Raw genomic sequence first — 26,623 nt, 5'->3', positions numbered from 1 at the left:
AGTGATTCTGATGTGAGCCTGCTAGCTGACAGCAGACCTGATGAAAGCACATGTTCACATCTGTGAGGACAGACTGGACTCTTTGACTGCACCTTGGTTCTCCTCAGAGGTCTGTACAGGAGCATGTCCACCCCCACTGAAGATCTCAGTCACTGTGAAACATAGAAAGCTGCTTGTGTGGCCTCTGCCTCACATGTAGATACAGCTACAGGTTTCTCTGTCAGTCAGACTGAAACAGTGTCCTGATGCTGCATCATTCAGCTCTGTGCCCCAGTCAGCATCACTGGGAGCTACCAGTGTTTCTGCCCTTTTCCTGTAACACTACACTCAGCACAGGCTCAGCTGGTATCCAGTGTTGGACTTTGGCTTCAGCTGCTGTGATAGATCCTCTAACATAGATCAGCTCTGCTACATGTTGTTAGATAAGTGCAGCTGCTGTCATGTCCTGATGTTTCTGTGGCTCAGCAGCTTCTCCATCAGAGGTTCACATGGAGCTGATCCAGTATCTCCAGTAACTGTGTTCTGTGCCTCACTGGTTCATCCTTCTGTCTGTGTGACGTCAGTCAGATGTTGAAGTTAAACTCTGTAATCTTCACTGTGTCACAGAGTTCAGTGAGTCCCGTTATTCACAGTATCAATCAGATCATCAGAGAACAGCTGATCAGCAATCAGTGGTGCCAACAGCGCCTCCTGTGGTGAGAGGATGCAATAATGCAATGTAGCATTTTTCCACTCAACACTTGCAGTCATGGAAACTGTCTGTTGGATCTGTGTGACGTTGCTTTCTTGGTTAGAGTTCCTCACAAATGTCCAGATGATTCTTCTAATGAGGCGTCGACCATGTTTGCAGCTCTTTGGAAGAAAACGTCGCCCTTTGCCATCCTTACTTTTCTTTGACTTCTTCAAATGCAGCTGAACTCCAGCTGGTATTTTCTTGGACTTTGCAGCTGTTTCTGCTCATCAGTTCATTCCTGCAAACCTCTGAAGCTGAACAACAATGATGCTGCATTGCTGGCTGATCCCAAAAGGTTGATTCTGTTCATCTGGACGTTTTCAGAAACGTTTGCTCACTGATCAGGTGACTTCTTCAGTCTCAGCTGACTGCAGCTTTACAAGCTTACAAACAGCACATTTGCACAATGACTGAAAGCAGCAGCACCTGATATATATGATACTAATATAATACATATACATATATAATCCATACTAATGATGAAGGAACTGAGCTCACAGTCCATTGTTCATTCAGTGAACTACTCAGTTTATTTTGGGCCTCAGAAATGCTCACTCTGTTTGTACATCACTGTCAGCAATAGACTCATTCTGCTGTGTGGACAGGAACACATGTGACATCACTTCCTGTTTGTTTGTGACTGAAGAAGTTTACAAGGAATCATTTAGAAGAGTTTCAAACATCAACTGATTGAATCCATGAATGTGAAAACGTGTTTGTGAGTGAAAGAGACAGACATGTACAGACTGAACTATCTGTTCAACAGTCAGAGTGTTTCTGTAACAGGAGACACTCTTTACACTCCACTCAGCACAGGGACACTGAGGAACCAGGAAACCAGAGAAACCCAAACCCAGGATAAAGAGTTTGAGTGAATGTGGTTTTGAAGGTGTGGAGGTGGATCAGAGTGTCAGAGGAGACTCTGTAGAAGGACAGAGTGCCAGCAGGACAGTCCACATACACTGCTGCTCTGTTAGAGACAGAGGAGGAGGAGGAGGAGGAGGAGATGGGTGTTTGTATGTTATTGTGCCTGACATAACGAGGACCATTATAATCACAGATCAGAGTCCAGGACTGATCATTGTATCCAAACACACAGTCACTGCCTCCTTTCCTTCTGATGCTTCTGTAACTCACTGATATATTAACCCATCCTCTCCACTCGACCTCCCAGTAACAGCGACCAGTCAGACCATTTCTACACAGCAGCTGAGGACGAACATCAAATCTGTCTGGATGATCAGGATATGACTGAACCTCCTCCACACGTGTCACCTTCCTGTTGTTGTCAGACAGTTGGAGGTTTGTGTTCACTGTGTTTGTGTCGATTGTGAGTTGACAGGAATCTGATGGAGAGAACAAACACAATCCAGCTGCAGTTATTGATCCATCATCTGTTCATTGATTGACACTTTGATGATGACTCCTGACATGATGAAGATGGTTGAATGTGTGCTGCTTTGTTTTCATGAATCCCATTAAAAACACACTTACACTTCCTCAGACCTGGTCTCAACCATCGGACTCCAGCAGGCTCCACCCTGAAAGGAGGAGGGGGGTCAGAGCAGCACAGTCAGCATGCACACATGGACATTACATGGCTCTCACACACACACTGTTACACACTGAGCTCAAAGCTCGGCTCCACTGTTTTATTCAAAGAAATCGACATTTATTTATCAGCACATTTAAAAACAGCTTGAGCCAAAGTGCTGCACAGAGTAGAGAGAAAATAGGAAACATACACAGTAATGACTATAAAGACTGGTCAGGATTGAAAGCTACAGAGTACAAATGTGTTTCCAACCGGCTTTTAAAAATGTCCAGTGTTGGTGACGACCTGATGTGAAGGGCGACTGTTCCAGAGTTTGGCTGCAGCCATCGATAAAGCTCACCTCTGTTTTTACGTCTAGTTCTGGTCAGAAGCTGCTTATCTGCAGACCTGAGGGCTCCACTTGGATTCTTTTGTTAAAGAGAGATAAGATGGAGCCAATCCATTCACAGATTTAAAGACAACCAGATCTGGAAGTGGATTCTACCACGTACTGGTAACCAGTGGAAAAAGCTGGTGATGGGTCGTCTAGCACAGACCCACCGCTGGAACCAGACAATTGATGAGGGAGAGAACTGTGACAGCGCCGTTCCTTCACTTGACCTCAGTCGCTCTCGTCTGCTCCCTCGTAACACTGCTCTTTATTGAGCTTACATGAATATGCACAAGTTCATTATGACGTCTTACACAGGTATGAACAAAGAGTACCAGTCTGTGCATAGTGTGTGTGTGTGTGTGTTCCAGATGTGACCCTGTGACCCCAAAGCTGGTGCTAAGAGTCCAGCGGTCCCCCTAACAAAGGGCTCTTATACTTAAGCAGATACAGAGTAGGTGTCCTCCTACACCATAAATCAATAAGAGAGGGTACGACCTCTCTCATGACCCCAAGTGGTGTGTGCATGCCAGAGCACTCTGGAAGGCACACAGAGTCTTTACAGACTACTAAGGATCAAACCTCTATCATTATGCAATCGATTATAAAACTTTAAGCATATATGAGTAAATATTTCTAAGCATAAATGACAGTCAACAATATAAACCTTACATCTGGTTTTAATAACAGAATTTATTTGTTTCTCAAATGAGAAAGAGCTATCGAGAAACACTCCTAAATCTTTAGTTCTGAACTTTTCCAATGGGCCAGGGTCAACATTATCTGCTAATGCTAAATAGGCTGCCGTTATTAACTAATACTAATTTGATGTGAATTAGCATTATCCACTAATGTTAACATTTACTTTTTAACAATGTGAGTAGCTAATGCTAACACTATTTCCCTTAACTTTAAAAAATGTGCACGGCTAATGCTAACACTCTTTTCCCTAGCATTACAACAATCTGTGCTGCTAATGCTAAGTAGACCGCCATTAGCACCTACATCTGATTTAAGGCAAATACGCATTAGAACCTAATACTCATATTGTTTTCCTTTGCTTTATAGCAATGTGAGCAGCTAGTGCTAGGTAGGCTGATGCTTGCAGCTAATGCTAATTTGATGTGAATTAGCATTATATTAGTCGGGATTTAATGCTAAGTAGACTGCCATTAGTGGCTAACGCTAATTTTAGGTGAATAGGAATTGGCAGCTAATCCTAATACCATATTTTCTTGCTTTATAACAATGTGACCAGCTAATGCTAAGTAGGTTGCCGTTATTAGCTAATACTAATTTGAGGTGAATTAGCATTATCCGCTTATGCTAACAATTTTTTTTCGTACTTTTTAACAATATGAGTAGCTAATGTGAACAGTATTTTTCATTCAATTTTAACTTTTCCCCTGCGATGTGAAGAGTTAATGTTAAATAGGCTACCATTAGTGGCTATGCTAATTTTAGGTGAATAAGCATTGGCAACTAATGCTAATACCATATTGTCTTAATTTCTAACAATGTGAGCGGCTAATGCTAAATAGGGTGCCGTTATTAGCTAATGCTAATTTATCCGCTAATGCTAACAATGTTTTTCTTATATTTTAAAAATATGAGTAGCTAATGCTTATACTATTTTTCCTTCAATTTTAACAATGTGATGTGTGTTACCGTTAATAACTATTGCTAATTTGATGTGAATTTGCATTATCAAATAATGCTAACTATTTTCCTTTGCATTATAACGATGTGAGGACTTATGCTAAGTAGGCTGCCATTACTAGCTAATGCTAATTTGACGTGACTTAGCATCATCCGTTAATGCTAACTCTTTCCCCTTGCATTATAACAATGTGAGCAGCTAATGCTAAGAAGGCTGCTTTTATTAGCTAATGCTAATTTGATGCGAGTTAGCATTACCCGATAATGCTAAAACTTTTCACTTCCCTTTTAACAATGTTTGCAGCTAGTTCTAAGTTGGCTGATGCTTGCAGCTAAAGCTAATTTGATGTGAATTAGTGTTATATTAGTGAGGAATTAATGCTTAGTAGAATGCCATTAGTGGCTAATGCTAATTTTAGGTGAATAGGAATTGCCAGCTACTGCTAAGTAGGTTGGAGGCCGCAGGAAACAAACAGGAAGTGAGTGAAGGACACAGGAAATGTTTCCATCTGTTCCTCCTCTATTAGACATTCTCTCCATACCTGAGAGTGTCCAGTCTCCAGCCTGGATCGTTCAGTCCAGCCGACAGCAGCTTAATCCCTGAGTCACCTGGATGATTGTAGCGCAGGTCCAGCTCTCTCAGATGGGAGGGGTTGGAGCTCAGAGCTGAGGCCAGAGAAGTACAGCCTTCCTCTGTGATCAGACAGCCTGACAGACTGCAGACACACAAAACAACAATCCATCTGTCAACAATCATTTTCTCTTTGTCACAATAACATCTATCAATTTACATCCATTCAATGTAACTGTATGTATAAGTGACAATTCCCAACAGACGCCAGCAGTCATCTTAAGTTGTTTAGCAGTATAAGGTAACAGCCTACAATATAGAGCGAAAGCCCCAACCATCAGACAATCCACTGTGAGCAGCACTTGGTGATGGTGGGAAGGAAGAACTCCCTTTGACACAAAGATCCTCCCAGTGAAAACAGGCTCCAGGAGAAGCATCTACCATGACTGGTTGCAGGGTGAGGGGAAAGAGAAGAGATGAGCTCAGAGAGACAAGAACAAAATACAAACTAAGGAGACAGAAGACAAAAGTTAAGGAGATGCAGTAGTGACATATAAAAGCACCAGGAGTGAAAAGAGGGGAGTGGAGAAGAAGAGCAGAAGCATCATGGGAAGTCCACCAACATCCTGAGCCTATAGCAGCATAACTAGGGGATGGTTCAGGGTCACCTGATCCAGCTCGAACTATAAGCTTTATCAAAAAGGAAAGTTTGAAGCTGATCTTCAAAGTAGAGAGGGTGTCTGTCTCCTGAACTCAAACTGGGAGCTGCTTCCACACCAAGTCCAACATAGCCAGGCTGAGTTGTTAGATTAGTCCAAAGTCAAGTCAGAAAGTCATTATTTGTGTCAAATGTAGAAATAACTAAAAAGTTATTTCTCAATCTGATATTAAAAAGTTTAAATGGTGAAAAAACCTGTAATGAAAACAGAAAGAGTCAATAAAAGCCTCTTTAGAGGGTCACCAGTTTAAAATTCAGACATTTAAACTGGTGATTCTCCTTCTCTGCTCCATTTCCTCTCTAGACTTCCTGTTCCTAGGAGGGATTTGATTGGCTGAACGTCCTTTTGGCCTTTCTTTAGTTCTTTGGGTGCTAATCAAAATGTATGAGTCATATGACGTGACATAAGGAATTCCATAAGGAATGGAATGATGTGAAAACCATCACAGGCCACAACACCAAGAACAGCACATTGGGGGGGAATGTGGAGAAGGCAAACAAACTCAACTACGTCTTCAACAGGTTTGACATCCTCCGACCACAGGTACAGCATGCCCAGGACCCACTACAGTTTGCATACAAACACTATGTGCCAAACTCCAGACTGACAGTGAAACATCAGGCCAGTGTTAGAAGATAAAGTTCAGGAAAGTTTCTTAATGGTTCAGAAGATGTTCAGCAGAGGACGACTTAAAGATGTGTGTAGGACCCATAATTAAATGTATTGAATTTTGATGATCACTGGGTTTTCATTTGTTTGGTTGCTATGGTGATGTGTAATGGGAGTCACGTGGGTGCTAGCGGTGAAATTAAGTGGGCGTTGTCAGTCTGTCATTCACTGGTTTGATTTTGACAGAGAGGAGGGCTGGGTAGCCGTAGTTTTTGTTGACCGCTGCACAACGAGTTTCCTCTTGTTGCATTAGAGCCTGTGATGTTTTAAGAGTCTGAATCGTGAGCCGATCACATTACTCTGTAAACTCTCAAAGCACTTTAATAAACAAGTAAGCAATTCCACCTCTCGCATTATTGCGTAAAGTTGACAGCGTGTCATGCAAATAGGCAGGCTCCATCCTCGGCCTCTAGCGACTGTGGAAGTTGCTACAATGTGCATGAAATGGAGGCTTCTGATTGGTCAGAATGAGCCTGTGAAAATGGGATGAACTTTGTATAAAGAAAGAAAACAAATTTAGTCTTTTCATGGAAATCTACCTTTTTAAAAGTGATTCCAAATCAAAACTAACGCCATGCCAGCTTGTAGCTTTGATTGACAGTGTGTAGAACAAGCCTGATGACACAAACTCCCAGAAAACCTAAAAACCAACATAATGCATCTCAAGGACTCAATTTTGCCATTTCTCCGCAACAGTTGCCCATAGTGGACCTCATCACAGCCACAGAAACCGCCATACGGATTAATAAATTATCACAGACAGAAGCAGAGCAAATCAGGATGAAAGTCTAAGCCACCCTCTCCAGTGCCAAAGTCCCTCCGTCCAACCTCACAATACAGGAAAAGAAGGCCGTCGCTTCCCTGAGAAGAGACCACAACATCACTGTTTCACCAGCTGATAAGGGAAGATGCACCGTGGTCCTAAACACTACAGATTACCACACAAAGATCGCTACTCTCCTCAGTGACAACAATACCTACGAAGCCTTAAAGCGAGACCCCACAAGCAGCTACAAAAAGAAAGTTATAGCTTGCCTTCAAGACTTTGAAAAGGACAAAATCATTGACCGCCTTACATATCACAGCCTTTACCCAGGGGATGCCATACCCTGCATCTACGGACTTCCTAAAATCCACAAGGAAGCTGTCCCACTCAGACCCATAGTCAGCAGCATAAACTCAGCTACTTATAACATTGCAAAACACCTTGCTACCGTCCTTGCTCCTCTCGTGGGGAACACCCCACACCACATCAAGAACTCCACCGACTTCACCGACAAGGTCCAGAAACTTACCCTGGATCCAGATGAAACCATGGTGTCCTTTGATGTAGTCTCTCTCTTCACTTGCATACCCACTGAAGGAAAAAATGTCCATCCCGGTTTTCCCTCCAAGGCACGAGCGATAAGCAGAGTTCTGTCCTTTCCTTCTAAGATTCCTAATTATTTAAAGTAACACTCAGGTATGCCATTCAGCTGGGTTAGTTACGACGTCGGGAGCAGCTTGGGAGAACAAGGAAACACAGACTGCTTCAGGTTGTCTTCCCAAATCGACTCAAAGGTTTATTTAGTACATAACAGCTTATATAGAGGAAAAAAAGGTTCGTGTGTCAGCAGGTTCTCAGTTCAAACCGGTACAGACCAAATAAGGAAACGTCTTCCTGCCTTGTGAGCAAAGAAGTATCCTGTGTGTAGTTTATCAGTTCAGCTACAATTTATGATCATCCCAGCAAAATACACTCCTAGACATAAAATACAGAGTTCTTTCATTAGTGAATTCTGAAACAAACCACCTGGCCTTTAACGAGCCTTTTTCTAAGAGATAAAGAAGGGAGGATGGGAGTAAGGAAGTGGTCTCGTCTCTGTGGTATTTTCGACCTTGGGGTACCAGCTTGTGAGTCTTACACATTAATTCTTGGGTCACAGAGAAAGAGAAAAACAACTAGTAGATGGGCCTTATTGAGTAACAGTTTTCCTGTATAAAACAATATCCTGTAAATGCTAACCGTGGTATCAAAATATCACAACACCCACCACGGAGGCCGTGGAGACTGTTAGAAAACGACTACAAGAAGACAGCTCCTTGGAAGACAGGACCAACTTCACACCCGATCAGACCTGCACACTGTTAGACCTCTGCCTCACCACTACATATTTCAAATACAACGAAGGCTTTTACAGACAAAAACATGGCTGTGCCATGGGCTCCCCCGTGTCACCTATTGTAGCCAACCTTTACATGGAGGAAGTGGAAAGGAAGGCTCTTGGCTCTTTCAAAGGAAGAGTACCCAGCCACTGGTACAGATATGTGGACGACACCTGGGTCAAAATCAAGACACAAGAAGTGGAATCCTTCACTGCGCACATTAACGCTGTGGATAAAAACATCAAGTTCACCAGGGAAGACACAAAGGACAACTGTTTGCCTTTCCTGGACTGCGCTGTGCACATTGAAGAGAACGGCAACCTCAACATCGAAGTTTACCGGAAGCCCTCACATACGGACCAGTACCTCCTCTTTGACTCCCATCACCCTCTGGAACACAAACTTGGAGTAATCAGGACCCTACACCACCGGGCAGAACATGTTCCCTCTAAGCCTGAAGGAAAAAGAAGGAACACACACATGTAAAGGAAGCACTCAAAACATGCGGCTATCCTAAATGGGCGTTTTTAAAGTCAGCAAAGAGGCACAGAAAAGAAGATCAGACACCAGCGAGGGAGGATAAGAAGGACAGACGCAACAACATTGTCATCCCCTATGTAGCCGGTGTATCAGAAAAACTCAGGAGAGTTTTCTCCAAGCATGACATCCCAGTGCATTTCAGACCCAGCAACACACTCAGACAAAAACTGGTTCACCCGAAAGACAAAACTCCAAAACACAAACTTTTTTCTTTTTTTTTTTCTTTTTTTTTTCTTCTTTTCTTCTTTTTTTTTTCAAGGTTGGCAAGTATGGCCACAACACCTCACTTTTTTTGCCACATGTATCCAAACCACGTCTCAGCTGTTTGTGGAGGTAAAATACATCCGCACAATTACGCTCAGCCATTGTCGTGAGTGCGCGCGCCAAGGGGCTGCGAGACATTTATACAGCCGTATTTCGCACATGACTATGAAAGGCGGAAGAGGAAGTAGTTCCTTTGAATGTAGACAATCCGAATGTTATCGTTTCTTTCCACTGTGTTCCTGTTAATGATAAACTACAAATTTACTCTAAATTACTAAACTATCAATATTTTAATGTGAGAATCGATTCTGGAACATAAATGATTGGTATCGGAGGAATCGATATTTCAGGATCGATCCGCACATCACTATTAAATACAAGAAGAGACACACATACTCAAACATGCACGTATATCTAAGGACTTACATATGTCTGCAGATGCTGTTCAGTCATGGTAACACACACACAGTCAGTAGCACACTGTGCTGCACAGTGGCTGTAATTACTTCACACATACACACATTTCCCAAGTGATACCTGACACACACAGCTGCCTGCAGCTCAAACATGTTCGTACATGTCATTCCAACATGCTGCTGAATGGGAGCTCAGACAAAAACATCTAAACACACACACACACACACACACACACACACACAGTGTTGCCAATCGCTATTGGTTGTCCTAAAAGTCGCTAGAAGTCGCTAAATGATGTCATCACCTAATTTGCATAATTGATCATGCTAATGTAATTGTAACCTACGTTGTTGGAGAGAGAAATAACATCGTGGCAGAGACATCAAGACATAAAGTGAGTTAAAAACGTCCTAAATGCATTTAGAGTTTATTGAGTTTATTTAGTTTATTTATTTTACAAATTAATTTCTTTTAGCAATTATTGTTTTTTTTTATGTCACAATTCCAACCCTGCTCCTTTACCCGGGCTTGGACCGGCAAAAGTGACCCGAAATAGGCGCTCTGGTGGAGTTACTGTGTGTGTGTGTTTTTAAGTAGTTTTAAACCTTGTGATCCACAAAACAGCATAAGAGTAAAAGAAGAACTGACTGCGTTACAGCACCCGCTGCTTGTTGAGAGTAAAAGCGATACGCGCTTTCACGTCTTTTTTTAGCGACTTTCTTTAGAAAAAAAGTTGCTAAGGGGTCTGAAAACTCGCTAAGTTGGCAACACTGCACACACACGCACACAGACTCAGAAAGTTAAACCAGTATCAATTTAAACATTAGACCACAGAGATAATTTGACTCTGTAAAGTAAGAACATTTACAAAGTGATGTTTTTTTTTTTTCAAAACTTCAATATTTTTAAGTGTGGACAGTCTCAAACATGAGGAACTGTTAACAGGGTTGATTTTATTTGATGTGAATGCGATTTTTGCCTGGCATTATTTGAAACTAACCATTTTTATGGTCTTATGTGAGCTGCTGGATCATTCCTTATGAAATGAGTCAAGGCTGAGAAACGTTCCCACACGAACAGCCTTAAATCAGCTACAATATCACATATAAAGAAGCCATGCAAGAAGCCTTTATACTACTATTTGTTCCTTCTTACAGACTCTGAAGCTGTAGAGTTAGTTAAATGTAAATATGCCCCCTTTTTAATTCACAGTAAATATTATCAGACAATCACCCAGGGCTCCAAATTTCCGAGTGTTAGAAAATGACTGTAATACACACAGAATTATGGCTAGAAGACAAATGTAGATAAAAGGAGATCTTTTATATTTAACTTGTTTTGAGGAGTCCCTATATGATGATATAAACCAAGAAAGTTTGCCAAAATAACACTATTTTAATTTTTTTTAGTAAAATATGAGAAAATAGAAACAAAACACAGACTTAACAACGTGGTGTATGCTGTACAGTGCAGCGAGGAATGCTCAGACCTCTACATTGGAGAGACCAAACAGCCACTTCACAAGCGCATGGCACAACACAGAAGAGCCACCTCCACAGGACAAGACTCAGCAGTCCATCTGCATCTAAAGGTCAAAGGTCACTCTTTCGAGGATGCCAATGTTCCCATTTTGGACAGAGAGGACAGATGGTTTGAAAGAGGAGTGAAAGAAGCATCTATGTCCACTGTGAGCGACCATCTTTGAACAGAGGCGGGGGTTTACGACACCAGCTCTCTGCCATCTATAATCCAGTTTTGAGATCCCTTCCCAGACGCCTTAACGCCCACTCACATCCTGGGCCATCTGATCTCAGGAATTCGCATGATAAGGTGGGGCCAGGTTTCACAATGAACACACCCGAAACTCTGGCTGATTGGGACCCACGCCCAGTTTCACACCTTGGCTCAGGTGATTAGAGGATCATCAGGGGGAGGGCGTTTCTCCAAAACATGTGTCCATCAGAATTATGGACAGTCATGTATAATAAGTAGACTTGTTCAGATTTGTCCAACACTTTTGTCTGTCAGTGTTTTACAGAATATCATCAAAGAGTCATGATAGTGACCATTAGTGTCACTGTGGAGAGGCTTATTCCAGCATCACTGACTTCATGGTTCCAGTTTCCATCACTAAGGACTACATGTACTGATGCTGCTGTTAGCCATCTTAGCATGCTACCTCCAACAGGTGGTCAGTGGGAGAGCAGAAGATGATATCAGTGACATCCAAACAAGGAAGGAAGAGACTGTTGAAGGCAGCGAGCTGTGACTGCTGTGAACAGCACACTATTCTTTCCCTGTGTCAACATACATGAGGCTGTTTCAGCTGCTTAGTTATTCAGTGCAACACACCACGAACTCCTTTATACAACTAAGTATACTGAGAGCACACTGCTGTGGTTGCTGTGGGAACCATCCATATATTCAGCTGTTTGGGGCTGAGTCTGCTTCCTCATCCTTGGAAAAAACTCTTAAAGTTTGATGTGTTTTTGACTTGAATTGTGGGGATTATATCATTTCTATATTGTGTTTATTTTTATATCCTGTTATTAAGCTTTGAGCAGTGGCATTTGATTAAATATTTATTCCATTTATTAAACATACAGTTTCAATCATGTTATTACACCTATGGGAAAATGTGCTTACAAAGGAGTTGGCCTTCTGTCTGGTAGGAGGTTACAAGCTTTATCTGGTGAGGTAAGAGGTGAGACAGAATGCAGTGAGGTCGTGACAGCTCGCTTGCGTACACAGACATTATATAGACACATTTCTAGGTTAGAGTTAAGACGTATTTTTCTTGTAACTGCATTTTGTGCCTGCATAAGCAACAGTTTTTTGTAGGATGTGCTTCTGATGTTCCAGAGATAAGTGAGAATAAGAAGATCTACAGGAAGCACCTGGCGTGGAGACGGAGAAAATGTCTTTTTGAGTGTGCGTCAAAGATTGTCAGCAGAAAAGCTGTGGTTACTGTAACTTATGCATGTTATGTATCTGCTTTGATGCATGAGATATAAAAACATGACATATAAAAACATTTTAAGTATGCTTTTTGGGGGGATTTATGCTGAGGATTGTGACGGTGTATTTCCTCCACACATGCGTTTAATAAAATCATTGTTTTGACACACTTGGACCTGTGGTCATTTGTCATTTCACGAATTCAGGACAGATGTGTGCCAAAATTGGCCTTTCTGTACAACGTCTGTTACGGCCTCTGGCCTCAGGTGGCCCCGCCTTCCTCTAGGTAAATCAATGTGTTCCAGGACTCGTGTGTGATTGGTTACTGGGAGACCCGTGCCAACCCTCTCTTATGCAGAATGAAGTGTGCCAGACCACACGGACGATTGGCTGCCCGGGGATCCCGTGATGCTCCAAGAGGCAATCAGTGGCTGATCGTGCCCACCTGTGGCTACAAAAGGCTGGAGGTCCTTCACTCAGTGGCTGCTGCTTAGGACTAAACATGCAGTTTGCCCTTCGTGCCTCCCTCGTCGATCTTTTGTTGAACTTGTTCATATTGCTGAACTTTGTCGAATCTTGGTGCATGCTTTAAACTTAGTCTGATTAGAGTTTTGAGCTGCTAGCTGGCTGTGGGTAGGATTTTGTGAAGCTGGCTTGCCTTAGTTAAAACCCTAGCTTTTATTTTGTGTGCGGCCAGCCTGCCTTAGTTACCCTTTAACTTTTACTCGTGACTGTTCTTTCTTTATGTAATAATTGTCTGCCCAGTGGTCTGTTGAACAGCCCTGTCGGTTTTCTGTTTAAAGTTTGTAATTAAAACCTTTTGCTTTACTCAGTTTTGTGTTGGGGGCTCGTGTATGTTACTCCCTCCCTGACGCCTAGCAGAGGGGGTCGTAACACGTCAACATATTAATTTATTAACAGTACTGTTATTTTTCACTGTTTCACTTTAGAAACATAAATCTTTACACAGACAGTGTTGGGGAGTAACGAAATACATTACATACATTACATATTTAAAATACAAAATATAAGTATCTATATTCAGTTACTGTTAGAGTTAAATTGTTAAATGTTTGTCATTTTTATGTTTACCATTTGTACAGTGTTTAACTCTGATGAAAGAAATTCCACTGTCCTTCCCCCCAGATTCTCGAGGTTCTGGTGGGGGGGTGAAATGTTTTATTGCAGATACATCTTATCTGGAAGATCTGCTTCTTTTGATGTAAGCTTCCTGGGTTTACGACCCTTTGGTCAGCAGGAGGTCTGACACACACACATTATTACATTATTGTACTTTATTGAGCCCCGTGGGGAAATTGCTCTCTGCATTTAACCCATTCACTCAGTGAAGCACACACACACACACACACACACACACACACACACACACACACACACACACACATTCTTACAGAAGTTCACACATATACATACAAATGCCTTGTCTTAGGACCATGTGGGCGTGGCTTTGTTCTGACGTGTTTTGTGTGAATTGTGTCTCAATAAAAGGTAGCAGGAGGAGGTCAGATCTGGGGGTCATTTTCGTGGTGGACACAGACGAGGCCTCCCTTGCTCAAATAATCGATCGATCGACTGTCTTGTTTTCTTCATGATGAATAAGTCTCTAGAATTAGCGGGGCTTGTGGAAACACAGACCCAACAGTTACTGTTTAAAAAGGTGGTATTCAGAATACAGTTACTTTGTTGAAATAAATGGATTACACAGTGATCTTTTCCTGTTTCATATGTTAGGCTATGTCCTCTCTATTTTTGGTTATTTTATTTTTAGATACCACACACACACACACACACACACACACACACACACACACACACACACACACACGCTCCATGTTCTTCCTGGTTCTTCCTGCTCTGTTTTCCAGTATGTGATAGAAATATGCCAGCATTAGACAGCATCACTTTCTCTGGGACCTAATCCCTGCCTCGCTGAAAGCTGTTTATATAATTACCCATTCTCTCTAAAAGATGGGATGAGGGAGCCCTGTGCCTCTGTGCATGAAAAAGTCTGCATGCGTGTGACAGAGTGAATGAGAGTCAGGCGGGTAACTTGGCGTCTGGACGTCTTCAAGCAACTTAAAGAAGTCCATACGCTTTTCTTTGCAAGCTCCTTTGACTACGATGACCTGGATGACTGAGAACCTTCACAGACAGATGTACCAAAAAGGTGTTTGACTTTACTGAGAAGGCTTGCAGTTTCTGTGGCTGTGATCAGCTCCACTAGCGGGATTTGTCTCGGTGTGACAGCAAAATTCAACCCTTTAGCAAGGATGTTTTTCTCTGTTTGGGTGAACTGTCTGTCAGACAGATTCTTCACCCACTTGTCCACATCCTCGGTATCACATCCTTCTCTCTTCTAGCCACTGAGGACACTCTCCGTATTTTGCGGTGGTTTCCGACGTACAAGAAGTAAGTCAAACTTCCTTTGTTGCCTGGTCTTAGTCTTCTTGTGCTGTGCTAGACGAGCCTTCTCAGTAAAGTCAAACACCTTTTTGGTACATCTGTCACCATCTTACAATGCTGTGATTGCAGCCATTCCCCAACTCTGAATGGTACTCATGGCCATTGATCAGTGGGCTTTGATCAGTGGGTTTTGGTCAGTGGTTGTTGATCAATGGTAATGAGAATTTGCATAATTAAGATTAAGGAACTGACCTCCCAGCCCATTGTTTCTGCAGTGAGCTGGTTTCAGTCATTATGCAAATGTACTGTTTATAAGATTGGGGAAACCTGCAGTCAGCTGAGACTGAAGAAGTCACTTGGATGAGTGATGAAAAGTGGCCACTTGTTTGTCAAAGGCAATAAATAAAAGAACCCAGCTTTTAAAGAGGAAGTAACCATTGGTACCATGTCCAGAGGCTCTAACAGGACCAATACCCTATGAAGGTGCTGGGAATGGAGAAAAAGCACTGTCACAATGCAAGTGACATATCCCACTGTCATTGAGATGGGTTAGAGCAGTGGTGTCAAACTCCAGGACTTGAGGGCCAGTATCCTGCAGGTTTTGGATCCCAACCTGTGTCAACACACCTGAATCAAATGATTAGTTCATTACCAGGCCTCTGGAGAACTTCAAGACATGTGGAAGAGGTAATTTGGCGATTTAAATCAGCTGTGTTGGATCAAGGACACATCTAAAACCTGCAGGACACCGGCCCTCAAGGCCTGGAGTTTGACACCCCTGGGTTAGAAGGACAGCCACATGAAAAGCCACAGAGGTAAAAGCGACAAAGAGCAGACCCAGACTTCCCTTGTCCCATTGGCAGTTATCAACAGGGTTGTCTGCCTCACCAGTCCTGGGCTAGTGTGGAGGGACCGAGTGGACTTAAAGAAAAGCTGCTCATGCTTCTTCAGGGCAAGAGAGGCTGAATCACCTTTAGTGTGATGTTGCTAGCTCATCACTGCAGAAAATAGTTTCTCATAGATGCATTTTCAATGTTTATAATGTAGTAGGAAAAAAAAGGTCATGTATCGTTACAGCTAATGTATGAAACATTGAGTGAAAGGAAGATTATACATTTAACGTGAATATTTGATTTGTGAAGTAATGAGTATAAATATACACTGCCCTGTGATGGACTGGTAGGCTGTTCAAGGTATACCCGAACTCCAACTTTATAACATCACGGAGCTCTTGTTGCTGCTGTAGATAAGTGGTTAGAAAAATGGGTGCCTGAATGGATGGATGCTGTGAATTATAATAAAGACTTGAATACATCAAAGTGCAGTAATCAAAGCAATGTGGAACATGTTTTGAGCTCAAGAGGTTGTGAAGGGTGAAGGCAACAGTGGTCCCAGTGGTAATTGCAGCACTCAGGCAGAGACCCCTAAACTGGGTGTGTGGCCCCAGCAGGTTCCTGATAATTCCATTTGTGAGGATAATATGAAGTGACAGTTCAGCTGAAAGTTCTATTAATAAGTCAATCAATAATATAATTCACATTTTAAATGATCATATGTGGAAAAGTTTGAATCCTGACCTGAGAGTTTCCACTGCACTCTGTGAACTCTTTAGTCCAGCAGACAGAAGCTTCACTCCTGAATCCTGCAGGTCAGAGTTACTCAGGTCCAGGTCTCTCAGACTAGAGGACTGGGAGCTGAGAACTGAGGACAAAGCTTCACAGCTTGTCTCTGAGAGATTACAACCAGTCAGTCTAAAAAATAAAAGACAAACTATAAAACAAATACTCATGTAAAGTTTGTTATTATATTACTACATTACATGTGGCATCTTTTTTTATTTTTAAAGGAAACCTTAATATTCTAAGACACAACATCATATGGATGAACATGGACAAAATCTTTAATTTCGTTTTAAAAAAAAATAAAATGACATTTGATCTGACCTCAGAGCATTCAGTTTACAGTTTAAACTTTGTACTCCAGCAGACAAAAGCTTTACTCCTGAATCCTGCAGGTTTTTGATGGTCAGGTCCAGCTCTGTCAGACTAGAGGACCCAGAGATGAGAACTGAGGACAGAGCTTCACAGATTTTCTCTGAGATTTCACAGATGTTGAGTCTGAAAATAAAAACATTAAGAAAGACTGCTGTTAAAGTGTAATCAAGGTGTAATAACTAATCCTGTTTGTTTTGTGCTGAGTAGGTTAGTAAAACTTCACTTTAACATACACTCAACAAAAATATAAACGCAACACTTTTGTTTTTGCTCCCATTCCCCATGGGATGGACGTAGAGACCTAAAATTCATTCCAGATACACAATATAACCATCCCTCCCAAACAGTGGTCACAAATCAGTCCAAATGTGTGTTAGTGGGCACATCTGCCATATTGAGATAATCCATCCCACCTCACAGGCGTGCCACATCAGGATGCTGATCTGACATCATGAGTAGTGCACAGGTGTACCTCAGACTGCCCACAACAAAAGGCCACCCTGGAATGTGCAGTTTTTTGCGCTATTGGGGGTCTGGGGACCCAGAACCGGTCAGTATCTGGTGTGACCACCATTTGCCTCATGCAGTGCAACACATCGTCGCATGGAGTCTATCAGATTGTCAATTGTGGCCTGTGGAATGTTGGTCCACTCCACTTCAATGGCTGTGCGAGGTTGTTGGATATTCATGGGAACTGGTACACGCTGTCGTATACGCCGGTCAAGCACATCCCGAACATGCTCAATGGGTGACATGTCCGGTGAGTATGCTGGCCATGCAAGAACTGGGACATTCTCAGCTGCCATCTGCCCTGAACAATGTGAACCATGATTCATCCGTGAAGTGCACACCTCTCCAACGTGCCAGACGCCATCGAATGTGAGCATTTGCCCACACAAGTCTGTTACGGCGATGAGCTGGAGTCAGGTCAAGACCCCGATGAGGACGACGGGCATGCAGTTGAGCGTCCCTGAGACGGTTTCTGACAGTTTGTGCAGAAATTGTTTGGTTGTGCAAACCAATTGTTCCAGCAGCTGTCTGGGTGGCTGGTCTCAGACGATCTTGGAGGTGAACCTGCTGGATGTGGAGGTCCTGGGCTGGTGTGGTTACACGAGGTCTGCGGTTGTGAGGCCGGTTGGATGTGCTGCCATATTCTCTGAAACGCCTGTGGAGACGGCTTATGGTTGAGAAATGAACATTCAATGCACGGGCGACAGATCTGGTTGACATTCCTGCTGTCAGCATGCCAATTGCACGCTCCCTCATTGCTTGTGGCATCTGTGGCATTTTGCTGTGAGACAAAACTGCACATTCCAGGGTGGCCTTTTGTTGTGGGCAGTCTGAGGTACACCTGTGCACTACTCATGATGTCAGATCAGCATCCTGATGTGGCACACCTGTGAGGTGGGATGGATTATCTCAATATGGCAGATGTGCCCACTACCACACATTTGGACTGATTTGTGACCACTGTTTGGGAGGGATGGTTATATTGTGTATCTGGAATGAATTTTAGGTCTCTACGTCCATCCCATGGGGAATGGGAGCAAAAACAAAAGTGTTGCGTTTATATTTTTGTTCAGTGTAGAAATGAATGAAAATTCTACAAAACAACAATAAATGGTAAAGTTTACCTTTACTGGCTAAATGTTCTCACTTGATAAAAACAAAAAACAAACAAACAAACATATAAACAAACAAAAGAGAATACAAATTCTGATCTGACCTCAGGATATTCAGTTTGGCATGTGGACTCTCCACTGCATCAGACAGAAGCTTTACAGCTGAATCATTGAGGCTGTTGGTACTCAGGTCCAGCTCTCTCAGACTACAGGACTGGGAGCTGATGACTGACAACAAATCTTCACAGCTTTTCTCTGAGAGGTTACAGCTGCTCAGCCTGCAAAAAACAACAAGAACGAGAACAACAAAACAATATCTATTATCAAATATAATCACTTTATATGTTGAACCTAGGTAATCAAATGGGTACAAATGAGTACACTACAATGCAAAATTAAATTAAAAAAATGTTCAAGAACTTAAGTCTAACAGAAGAAAAATATTTCATTTTAAACACAATTATACCAGCGTATCTAAATGGAAACCAGAGAAGAGTGGGTAGATTTAGTGACACTAGTTCAGTGTCTGCTGGCTCAGGCCAGTGAGTACTACAGTTACTACAGTACTAAACTTACTACAGTACTGTTGGTCACTTTATTAATTCTAATATCTGTGATTACAGTAAATGTGGTTGTAAATAATTGCTCACATGATGGACTTGGTGCAGACTCTTGTTTTTTTTTTTTTTGTCAAAAACAAGCTGCCTTTTAAAGTCCTGCCCTCCCTAAATACCAACGTGTTTTCGATTGGACAATTTCAGTTACTGACAAGAAACAGGACATTGACGGCAATTTTAATTATGATGCCCAAGGTTTTTCCTCTATACTGGATATAATCAGGACAGCCATAGCAGAGAATTATATAAAAAAATGAGTGTGTACTTAAGGTGAGACAGAAACCAGAACTTGGATTATAAACATCAAGAAAAGATACAATCTTGTAACTGGTGGCAGATTTCTTTTCTCGTGCATTAATCACATATTTTAATCATATCTCTTTAGTTTAGCAAGATGACTCCTGACACCAGTTGTATGCATGTAGAATGTTTTCATAATTGGGCCTTAGGTTTTATTGCATCTTCACAGACGGTCCACTTGAGACTTGAAAATCTCCAGACATCCTGCTCTTAATGAGGTGATGGGTGGTCGTAACTTTTGTTAGAGTAGGAGGGGGTAAAGAATGAGCTGGACTGAAGGTATAGAGATTTATGATATGCTATGGAATGTTCTTTGTTTAAGAGTGTTTGGCAGATATAAAATATTTCAAGGTGGTGTGCCTCCTCAGAAAAATGTTTGGTGTTTGATCTGAACGTTCTCTCCACTGCAGTGTTTTTCATCTTTCTTTCTTTTAATAAACCTCACTTCAAAAGACACGCTTAGCTGGTAGTTGCAGTTTTATTTAAGAGTTTCCACAACATAACTGAGGTATATGCTTTAGAAAAAAAGAACTAAGTGAGCAAGCTGAGGATAATGAACCCATAAGAGGGGCTGAAGGATCAGAGCCCATAGTCTTATAGGCTGGGTCTGGATTGTCCTTTGATAAGAGCTACAGACAAAAATCTCTCAGAAATGCTGACCGGCTGGACTGAAACATTAAAGGTATCATAGTTGACCAAGTGAGTGATGATCATTTAATTCCCTATTTTTATGTATTTTTAAGTGTTCTCTGAACTGATCATGCCTGATTTAATATTACTTACAGAGCCTTGTTGGAGGCTTTGACCACTGGCAGCAGCCTCAGAAGAGCCTCCTCTGAAGCAGAGTATTTCTTCAGGTCAAACACATCCAGCTCTTTTTCTGATGACAGTAAGATGAAGACCAGAGCTGACCACTGAGCAGGAGACAGTTTATCTGTGGAGAGACTTCCTGAACTCAGGGACTGTTGGATCTCCTCCACCAGAGAACGATCATTCAGTTCATTCAGACAGTGGAACAGATTGATGCTTTTCTCTGCAGACAGATTCTCACTGAGCTTCTTCTTGATGTACTGGACTGTTTTCTTATTGGTCTGTGAGTTACTTCCTGTCTGTGTCAGCAGACCTCGTAGAACATTGTGATTGCTGTTTAGTGAAAGACCTAGAAGGAAGCGGAGGAACAAGTCCAGGTGTCCATTTGGACTCTGTAAGGCTTTGTTCACAGCACTCTGGTGGAGAGATGATTTAAACCACATGGACGTTGTTTGTTGTTCTTCCAGCAGATTGAGTCCAGAGTTGATGAAGGTCAGATGGACATGAAGAGCAGCCAGAAACTCCTGAACACTCAGATGGATGAAGCAGAACACCTTGTCCTGGTTCAGTCCTCTCTCCTCTTTAAAGATCTGTGTGAACACTCCTGAGTACACTGAGGCTGCTCTGATATCGATGCCACACTCTGTCAGGTCTGATTCATAGAAGATCAGGTTTCCTTTCTGCAGCTGATCAAAAGCCAGTTTTCCCAGAGACTCCATCATCTTCCTGCTCTCTGGACTCCAGTGTGGATCTGTCTCATCTCCTCCATCATACTTTATCTTCTTTCTTTTGGCCTGAACCACCAGGAAGTGGATGTACATCTCAGTCAGGGTCGTTGGCAGCTGTCCTCCCTCTCTGGTTTTCAGCACATCCTCCAGAACTGTAGCAGTGATCCAGCAGAAGACTGGGATGTGGCACATGATGTGGAGGCTTCGTGATGTCTTGATGTGGGAGATGATGCTGCTGGCCTGCTCCTCATCTCTGAATCTCTTCCTGAAGTACTCCTCCTTCTGTGGGTCAGTGAACCCTCTGACCTCTGTCACCATGCCAACACAGTCAGGAGGGATCTGATTGGCTGCTGCAGGTCGTGTGGTTATCCAGAGGCAAGCAGAGGGAAGCAGTTTCCCCCTGATGAGGTTTATCAGCAGCACATCCACTGAGGTGGACTTTCTAGGGTCAGTTAGGATTGTAGTTTTGTGGAAGTCCAGAGGAAGTCGACACTCATCCAGACCATCAAAGATGAACACAACCTGGAAGTCTTCAAAGCTGCAGATTCCTGCTTCTTTGGTTTCAGTAAAGAAGTGATGAACAAGTCCCACCAAGCTGAACTTTTCCTCTTTCAGCACATTCAGCTCTCTGAAAGTGAATGGAAATATGAACTGGATGTCCTGGATGGCTTTGTCTTCAGCCCAGTCCAGGCTGTATTTCTGTGTTAAGACTGTTTTCCCAATGCCAGCCACTCCCATTGTCAGCACTGTTCTGATTGGTTCGTTTCTTCCAGGTGAGGCTTTAAAGATGTCTTCTTGTCTGATTGTTGTTTCTGGTCTGTCTGGTTTCCTGGATGCTGTTTCAATCTGTCTGACCTCATGTTCATTATTGACCTCTGCAGTCCCTCCCTCTGTGATGTAGAGCTCTGTGTAGATCTGATTCAGAAGGGTTGGGTTTCCTGCTTTAGCGATGCCCTCAAACACACACTGGAACTTCTTCTTCAGTTCTAACTTGAAGTTAATCTGACACTTCTCAAGAGCCTCTGAAATAATAAACAAAAGCGGTTAACATGTCAGTATCAATGCCTGGGCAGAAACAGTCAAAACATTACCTGACCAAAAGGGTCCCTACATAGAAGCTACAGATAAAGTGTATCCACAGCCTTTCACTTATTTCACATTTTGTCATCCATTCTTTCAAAATGTGGTAAATTCACTTCTCAGGTCAATTTTAAAAAAAATAAAATACCACATAATGACAATGTAAGACACGCATGCTTGGAATTCTTGTTAATGTTTTAAAAACTAATAAAATGTTGCCATACATAATAATTCATAGTCTCGCCGCAATTCTTTGTGGAAGTACATCTGGCAGCAATTACAGCTGCAAGTCTTTTTGATTATAATGCTTAAAGCTTGGTAAACCTAATTTTACACAGTTTCTTTCATTCTTCTTTGCAGAACTGGTGTCAACTGGGTCGGTGTCACACCCTTGAAACACCCGTAGCTAGTCAGGCCCCTGTAGTTAGGGAACAAGGTAACATAGGGCCCACTTGCTCTCCCTCAGCGGAATGTGCCGAGCAGCCAGGGAAACAGGCTGGCTGGCAGGGTGACGGTGAGGAGGAAGCATAGTCCTAAACAGAAGCCCCAGGTACACCACCAACCCGTTCATGTGTCTAACCGTTTTTCCCCACTCGGCGACACACCCGCCGGGGGTCAAACTCTGGTAATTGGTGATTCTGTTCTCAGACATGTGAAGCTAGAGACACCTGCAACCATAGTCAGTTGTCTTCCAGGGGCCAGAGCAGGCGACATTGAAGGAAATTTAAAACTGCTGGCTAAGGGTAAACGTAAATTCAGTAAAATCATAATTCACGTCGGCAGTAATGACACCTGGTTACGCCAATCGGAGGTCACTAAAATCAATATTGAATCGGTGTGCAACTTTGCCAAAACAATGTCGGACTCTGTAGTTTTCTCTGGTTCCCTCCCCAATCAGACCAGGAGTGACATGTTTAGCCGCATGTTCTCCTTAAATTGCTGGCTGTCTGAGTGGTGTCCCAGAAACGATGTGGGCTTCATAGATAATTGGCAAACCTTCTGGAGGAAACCTGGACTTGTTAGGAGAGACGGCATCCATCCCACTTTGGATGGAGCAGCTCTCATTTCTAGAAATATGGACAAATTTATTAAACCCCCCAAAATATCACTATCCAGAGTTGGGACCAGGAAGCAGAGTTGCAGTCTTACACGCCTCTCTGCAGCTTCTCTCCTCCTGCTACCCCCCCAAAAACCATCTCCATAGAGACTGTGTCAGCTTCCAAAAAGACAAAAAACAAACTAAAACCATCAACAAACAACTTAAACATAAACAATTACAAAGAAAGAACAATACAGTATCCACATCTGAACCAAAGAGTAAAACAGTGAAATGTGGATTATTAAATATTAGGTCTCTCTCCTCCAAGTCTCTGTTAGTACATGACTTAATAATTGATCAACAAATTGATTTACTCTGCCTTACAGAAACCTGGTTGCAGCAGGATGATTATGTTAGTTTAAATGAATCAACACCCCCGAGTCATTCTAACTACCAGACATGACTTAATAATTAATCAACAAATCAAAAAACACAAAAGCTAATCTTCTTTGTTATCATCTATCATCCACCTGGGCCTTACACAGAGTTTCTGTCTGATTTGTGAGTTTTTATCTGATTTAGTGCTCAGCTCACATAAAATAATTATTGTGGGTGATTTTAACATTCATTTAGTGTCACAGTCAGTAAAAGCAGACTACAGTGGGATGCAAAAGTTTGGGCGACCCTGTTAATAGTCATTATTTTCCTGTATCAATCGTTGGTTGTTATGATAAAAAATGTCAGGTAAATATATCATATAGGAGACACACACAGTGATATTTGAGAAATGAAGTTTATTGGATTTACAGAAAGTGTGCAATAATTGTTTAAACAAAATCAGGCAGGTGCATAAATTTGGGCGCTGTTGCCATTTTAATGATTCCAAAACCTGTAGAACTAATTATTGGAACTCAAAGTGGCTCGGTAAGCTCAGTGACCCCTGACCTACATACACAGGTGAATCCAATAATGATAAAGAGTATTTAAGGGGGTCAACTGTAAGTGTCCCTCCTCTTTTAATTTTCTCTGAAGAGTAGCAACATGGCGGTCTCAAAACAACTCTCAAATGACCTGAAGACAAAGATTGTTCACCATCATGGTTTAGGGGAAGGATACAGAAAGCTGTCTCAGAGATTTAAGCTGTCTGTTTCCACAGTTAGGAACATATTGAGAAAGTGGATGACCACAGGCTCAGTTCAAGTAAAGGCTCGAAGTGGCAGCCAAGACGCGGTTTGTGATACATGCGGCAAGACAGTGAGGTGTTGTGGCAACACCACTAACCTCATCAAAGACCTCACTGTAAATCATATCACAGAATATGACGAGCATATATTGAGGAAAAACTGAAGGGAGGAGCGGAGAGGGACAGGTGCTGCTAGGGCGAGACAGATGTCTCTCGCCGAGTCCTTTAGTGCTTCAGCCAGGCAACATGTTCCAATGGCACAACTTCAGTTTTCTTTTATTTCTATATGATAATTCTGCATTATTAATCGATAAGAACAAGTAATCTTTTATATTTTATCAGAGACTTGTGATTGCTGGCTCTCCTTAGTTAATCCTTAGCTTTTATTCGTGCCTTTTCTTTTTTTTTGTGTATTAATTGTTTGCCCGGTGGTCTGTTGAACAGCACAGATGGTTTTCAGTTTAACATTTGCAATGAAACCCCTTATTTACTCTGATTTTGTGAGAGGGCTTGTGTATGTTTCTCCGCACCTGTCACCTAGCAGAGGGGGTCGTAACACACACTGGGATCCATAACACACTCCTTTATAGACGTCTTTTTATTAGATAGTGTTACGACATAAATATATATTCTTAGTTCTTATTTTCTGATTAGATTGTTTTGTGTATTTTAATAATAAAGGCCTTTATAAATCCAGACCCAGATGTGAGAAAGAAGGTCAGAGGGTGATAGGTCACCTAGCAACAGAGGCTTCAGTAAGGGGAACTTAAGAAACAGGAAGTTTGGTGCAGAGCTGCAGAGTCATATTAGTAAAATACAGGAAACCAGACAGAAAAAGCAGAACTAAGTAACACACACATTAGTCAGACCAGAAGGAGTTGTTTTGATCGAAACTGTGTGTGTCTGTGTGTGACCTATAGCAGAACTATATATACGTATTTTAGCTTGCAATGCTTTTAGAACTGTGGGTGCGTGCTCGTGTCTACCGTTCTCTGTTTCCAGAAATGTACAATAAAAATGATTTTTTGAGCTTCACCACTGTGAGTTGGAAGTCTTTCTCTCTCGCTAAAAGAATCAAAAGAACCGAAATTTAATAATTGGTGCCTTGACCCGTATTCTTTTACGGCTGAGAGGACAAATTTGGCTTAAGGTGCGATCAGAATTGAGGCGAACAGGAGACCTGTCTAAAAAGATTTAAAGGTAGGCAGAGCCTGTTCAAAAAAAAGAAAAGCAAACTGTGCAGATTGGATGAATTCTAAATTATCTGGTCACCAAGTTAATGATCCTTACCGTTAAATTGGCTCAGTAGTGGTGAAATTAAAGTAAATTATAAAATCTGTTAAGTATGACATGTCCATGGTGATTTTCGGTAATATGTGATAAATAAAAAGTAAAGTCTAGGGAATATTTGATGAAAACTTATTGTTGTTAATGCTGGGGTGAATTTTAAAGTTGATGTGTTATGTGTGTCAATTGTGTTATCTTAGACAAGGAAAGGGGGTGGGACCCGAGTATCAGATAAATAAACTGGCACTTAGAGTCCACAGTGGTGCTTCTAAAGTTATTTAAATTAATCTAAGACTGGAGTTGAACTCCAGGGGTGCAAAAGGTTCGGGGTTGGTTCCCACACTTTACTGCAGACGCGCGTTAGAGACCTGCGGCAACAGGAGAACCCGGGTGATTCCCGTGACCACTGAGGTCGGTCGTTAATAATCAGTGGTCAAGTACCACTTTTGTTGCACCGATTGAACGACAAAGTGGGGCTTGGGTGTGACCATTTCAACGCGGGTGACCGGTAAAGCTTTAAGTAAAGCTTCAGGCACCAGTAGGATACTGAAACGCTGGTTAAGTGGAGCTTCTGGTCAAGCTGCGGGGAGCGCTTTTAAATAGGGCCTAGAAATTTGACCGCTATTGATGATGGCGTTGTTTGACCAGCAAGATGGGCAGACCTGGGCCTTAGAGGCTTTTAAAGTAGTCGAAAAGGTAGGAACGCTGGTACCAGGGAAGACGATGTGATGTTGAGTAATGGAAATGTTGAATACTGAGTAATGGAAATAATGTATCTTGGCATTTGGTGTCTTTATAAATGTGTGAATGTATAAATGAAGTGTAAAACTGTCTTTGGATGAATGATCAAAAGTGTATATTGTTTTGAAAGTCTAATAGAGAAGGGTGTAGCGTGTGTGTGAGAAGATCTGTTAAATGAGAGAGTGAATTGTGCTAAAA

The 26,623-nt window shown here is 42.1% G+C and overlaps 1 protein-coding gene across 1 annotated transcript in view; it reads right to left on the bottom strand.

Moving 5' to 3' along the window:
* Positions 1–475: 475 nt before the first annotated feature.
* LOC146577968 (protein NLRC3-like) overlaps positions 476–26,623 on the bottom strand; it is a 43,913-nt gene continuing 17,765 nt past the window's right edge. Inside the window, exons 3-9 of the mRNA XM_085268455.1 lie at positions 20,341–22,117; positions 18,745–18,918; positions 16,968–17,141; positions 16,602–16,775; positions 4,860–5,033; positions 2,228–2,274; positions 476–2,079 (exon numbers count right to left, since the gene is read on the bottom strand). Of these exons, the coding sequence (XP_085124581.1) occupies positions 1,541–2,079; positions 2,228–2,274; positions 4,860–5,033; positions 16,602–16,775; positions 16,968–17,141; positions 18,745–18,918; positions 20,341–22,117 (3,059 nt within the window). The 3' untranslated portion in view covers positions 476–1,540. The remainder of the gene's footprint in view (positions 2,080–2,227; positions 2,275–4,859; positions 5,034–16,601; positions 16,776–16,967; positions 17,142–18,744; positions 18,919–20,340; positions 22,118–26,623) is intronic.

This window comes from Mchenga conophoros, linkage group LG3 (genome assembly GCF_057382185.1).
Source record: "Mchenga conophoros isolate Kocher_MC1m ecotype Shallow Benthic linkage group LG3, M_conophoros_male_GT1.1, whole genome shotgun sequence".
In the NCBI taxonomy this organism is placed as follows: Eukaryota; Metazoa; Chordata; class Actinopteri; order Cichliformes; family Cichlidae; genus Mchenga; species Mchenga conophoros.
Note: the sequence above shows the minus strand (reverse complement) of the source record. Positions and strands in the feature narration are given on the sequence as shown.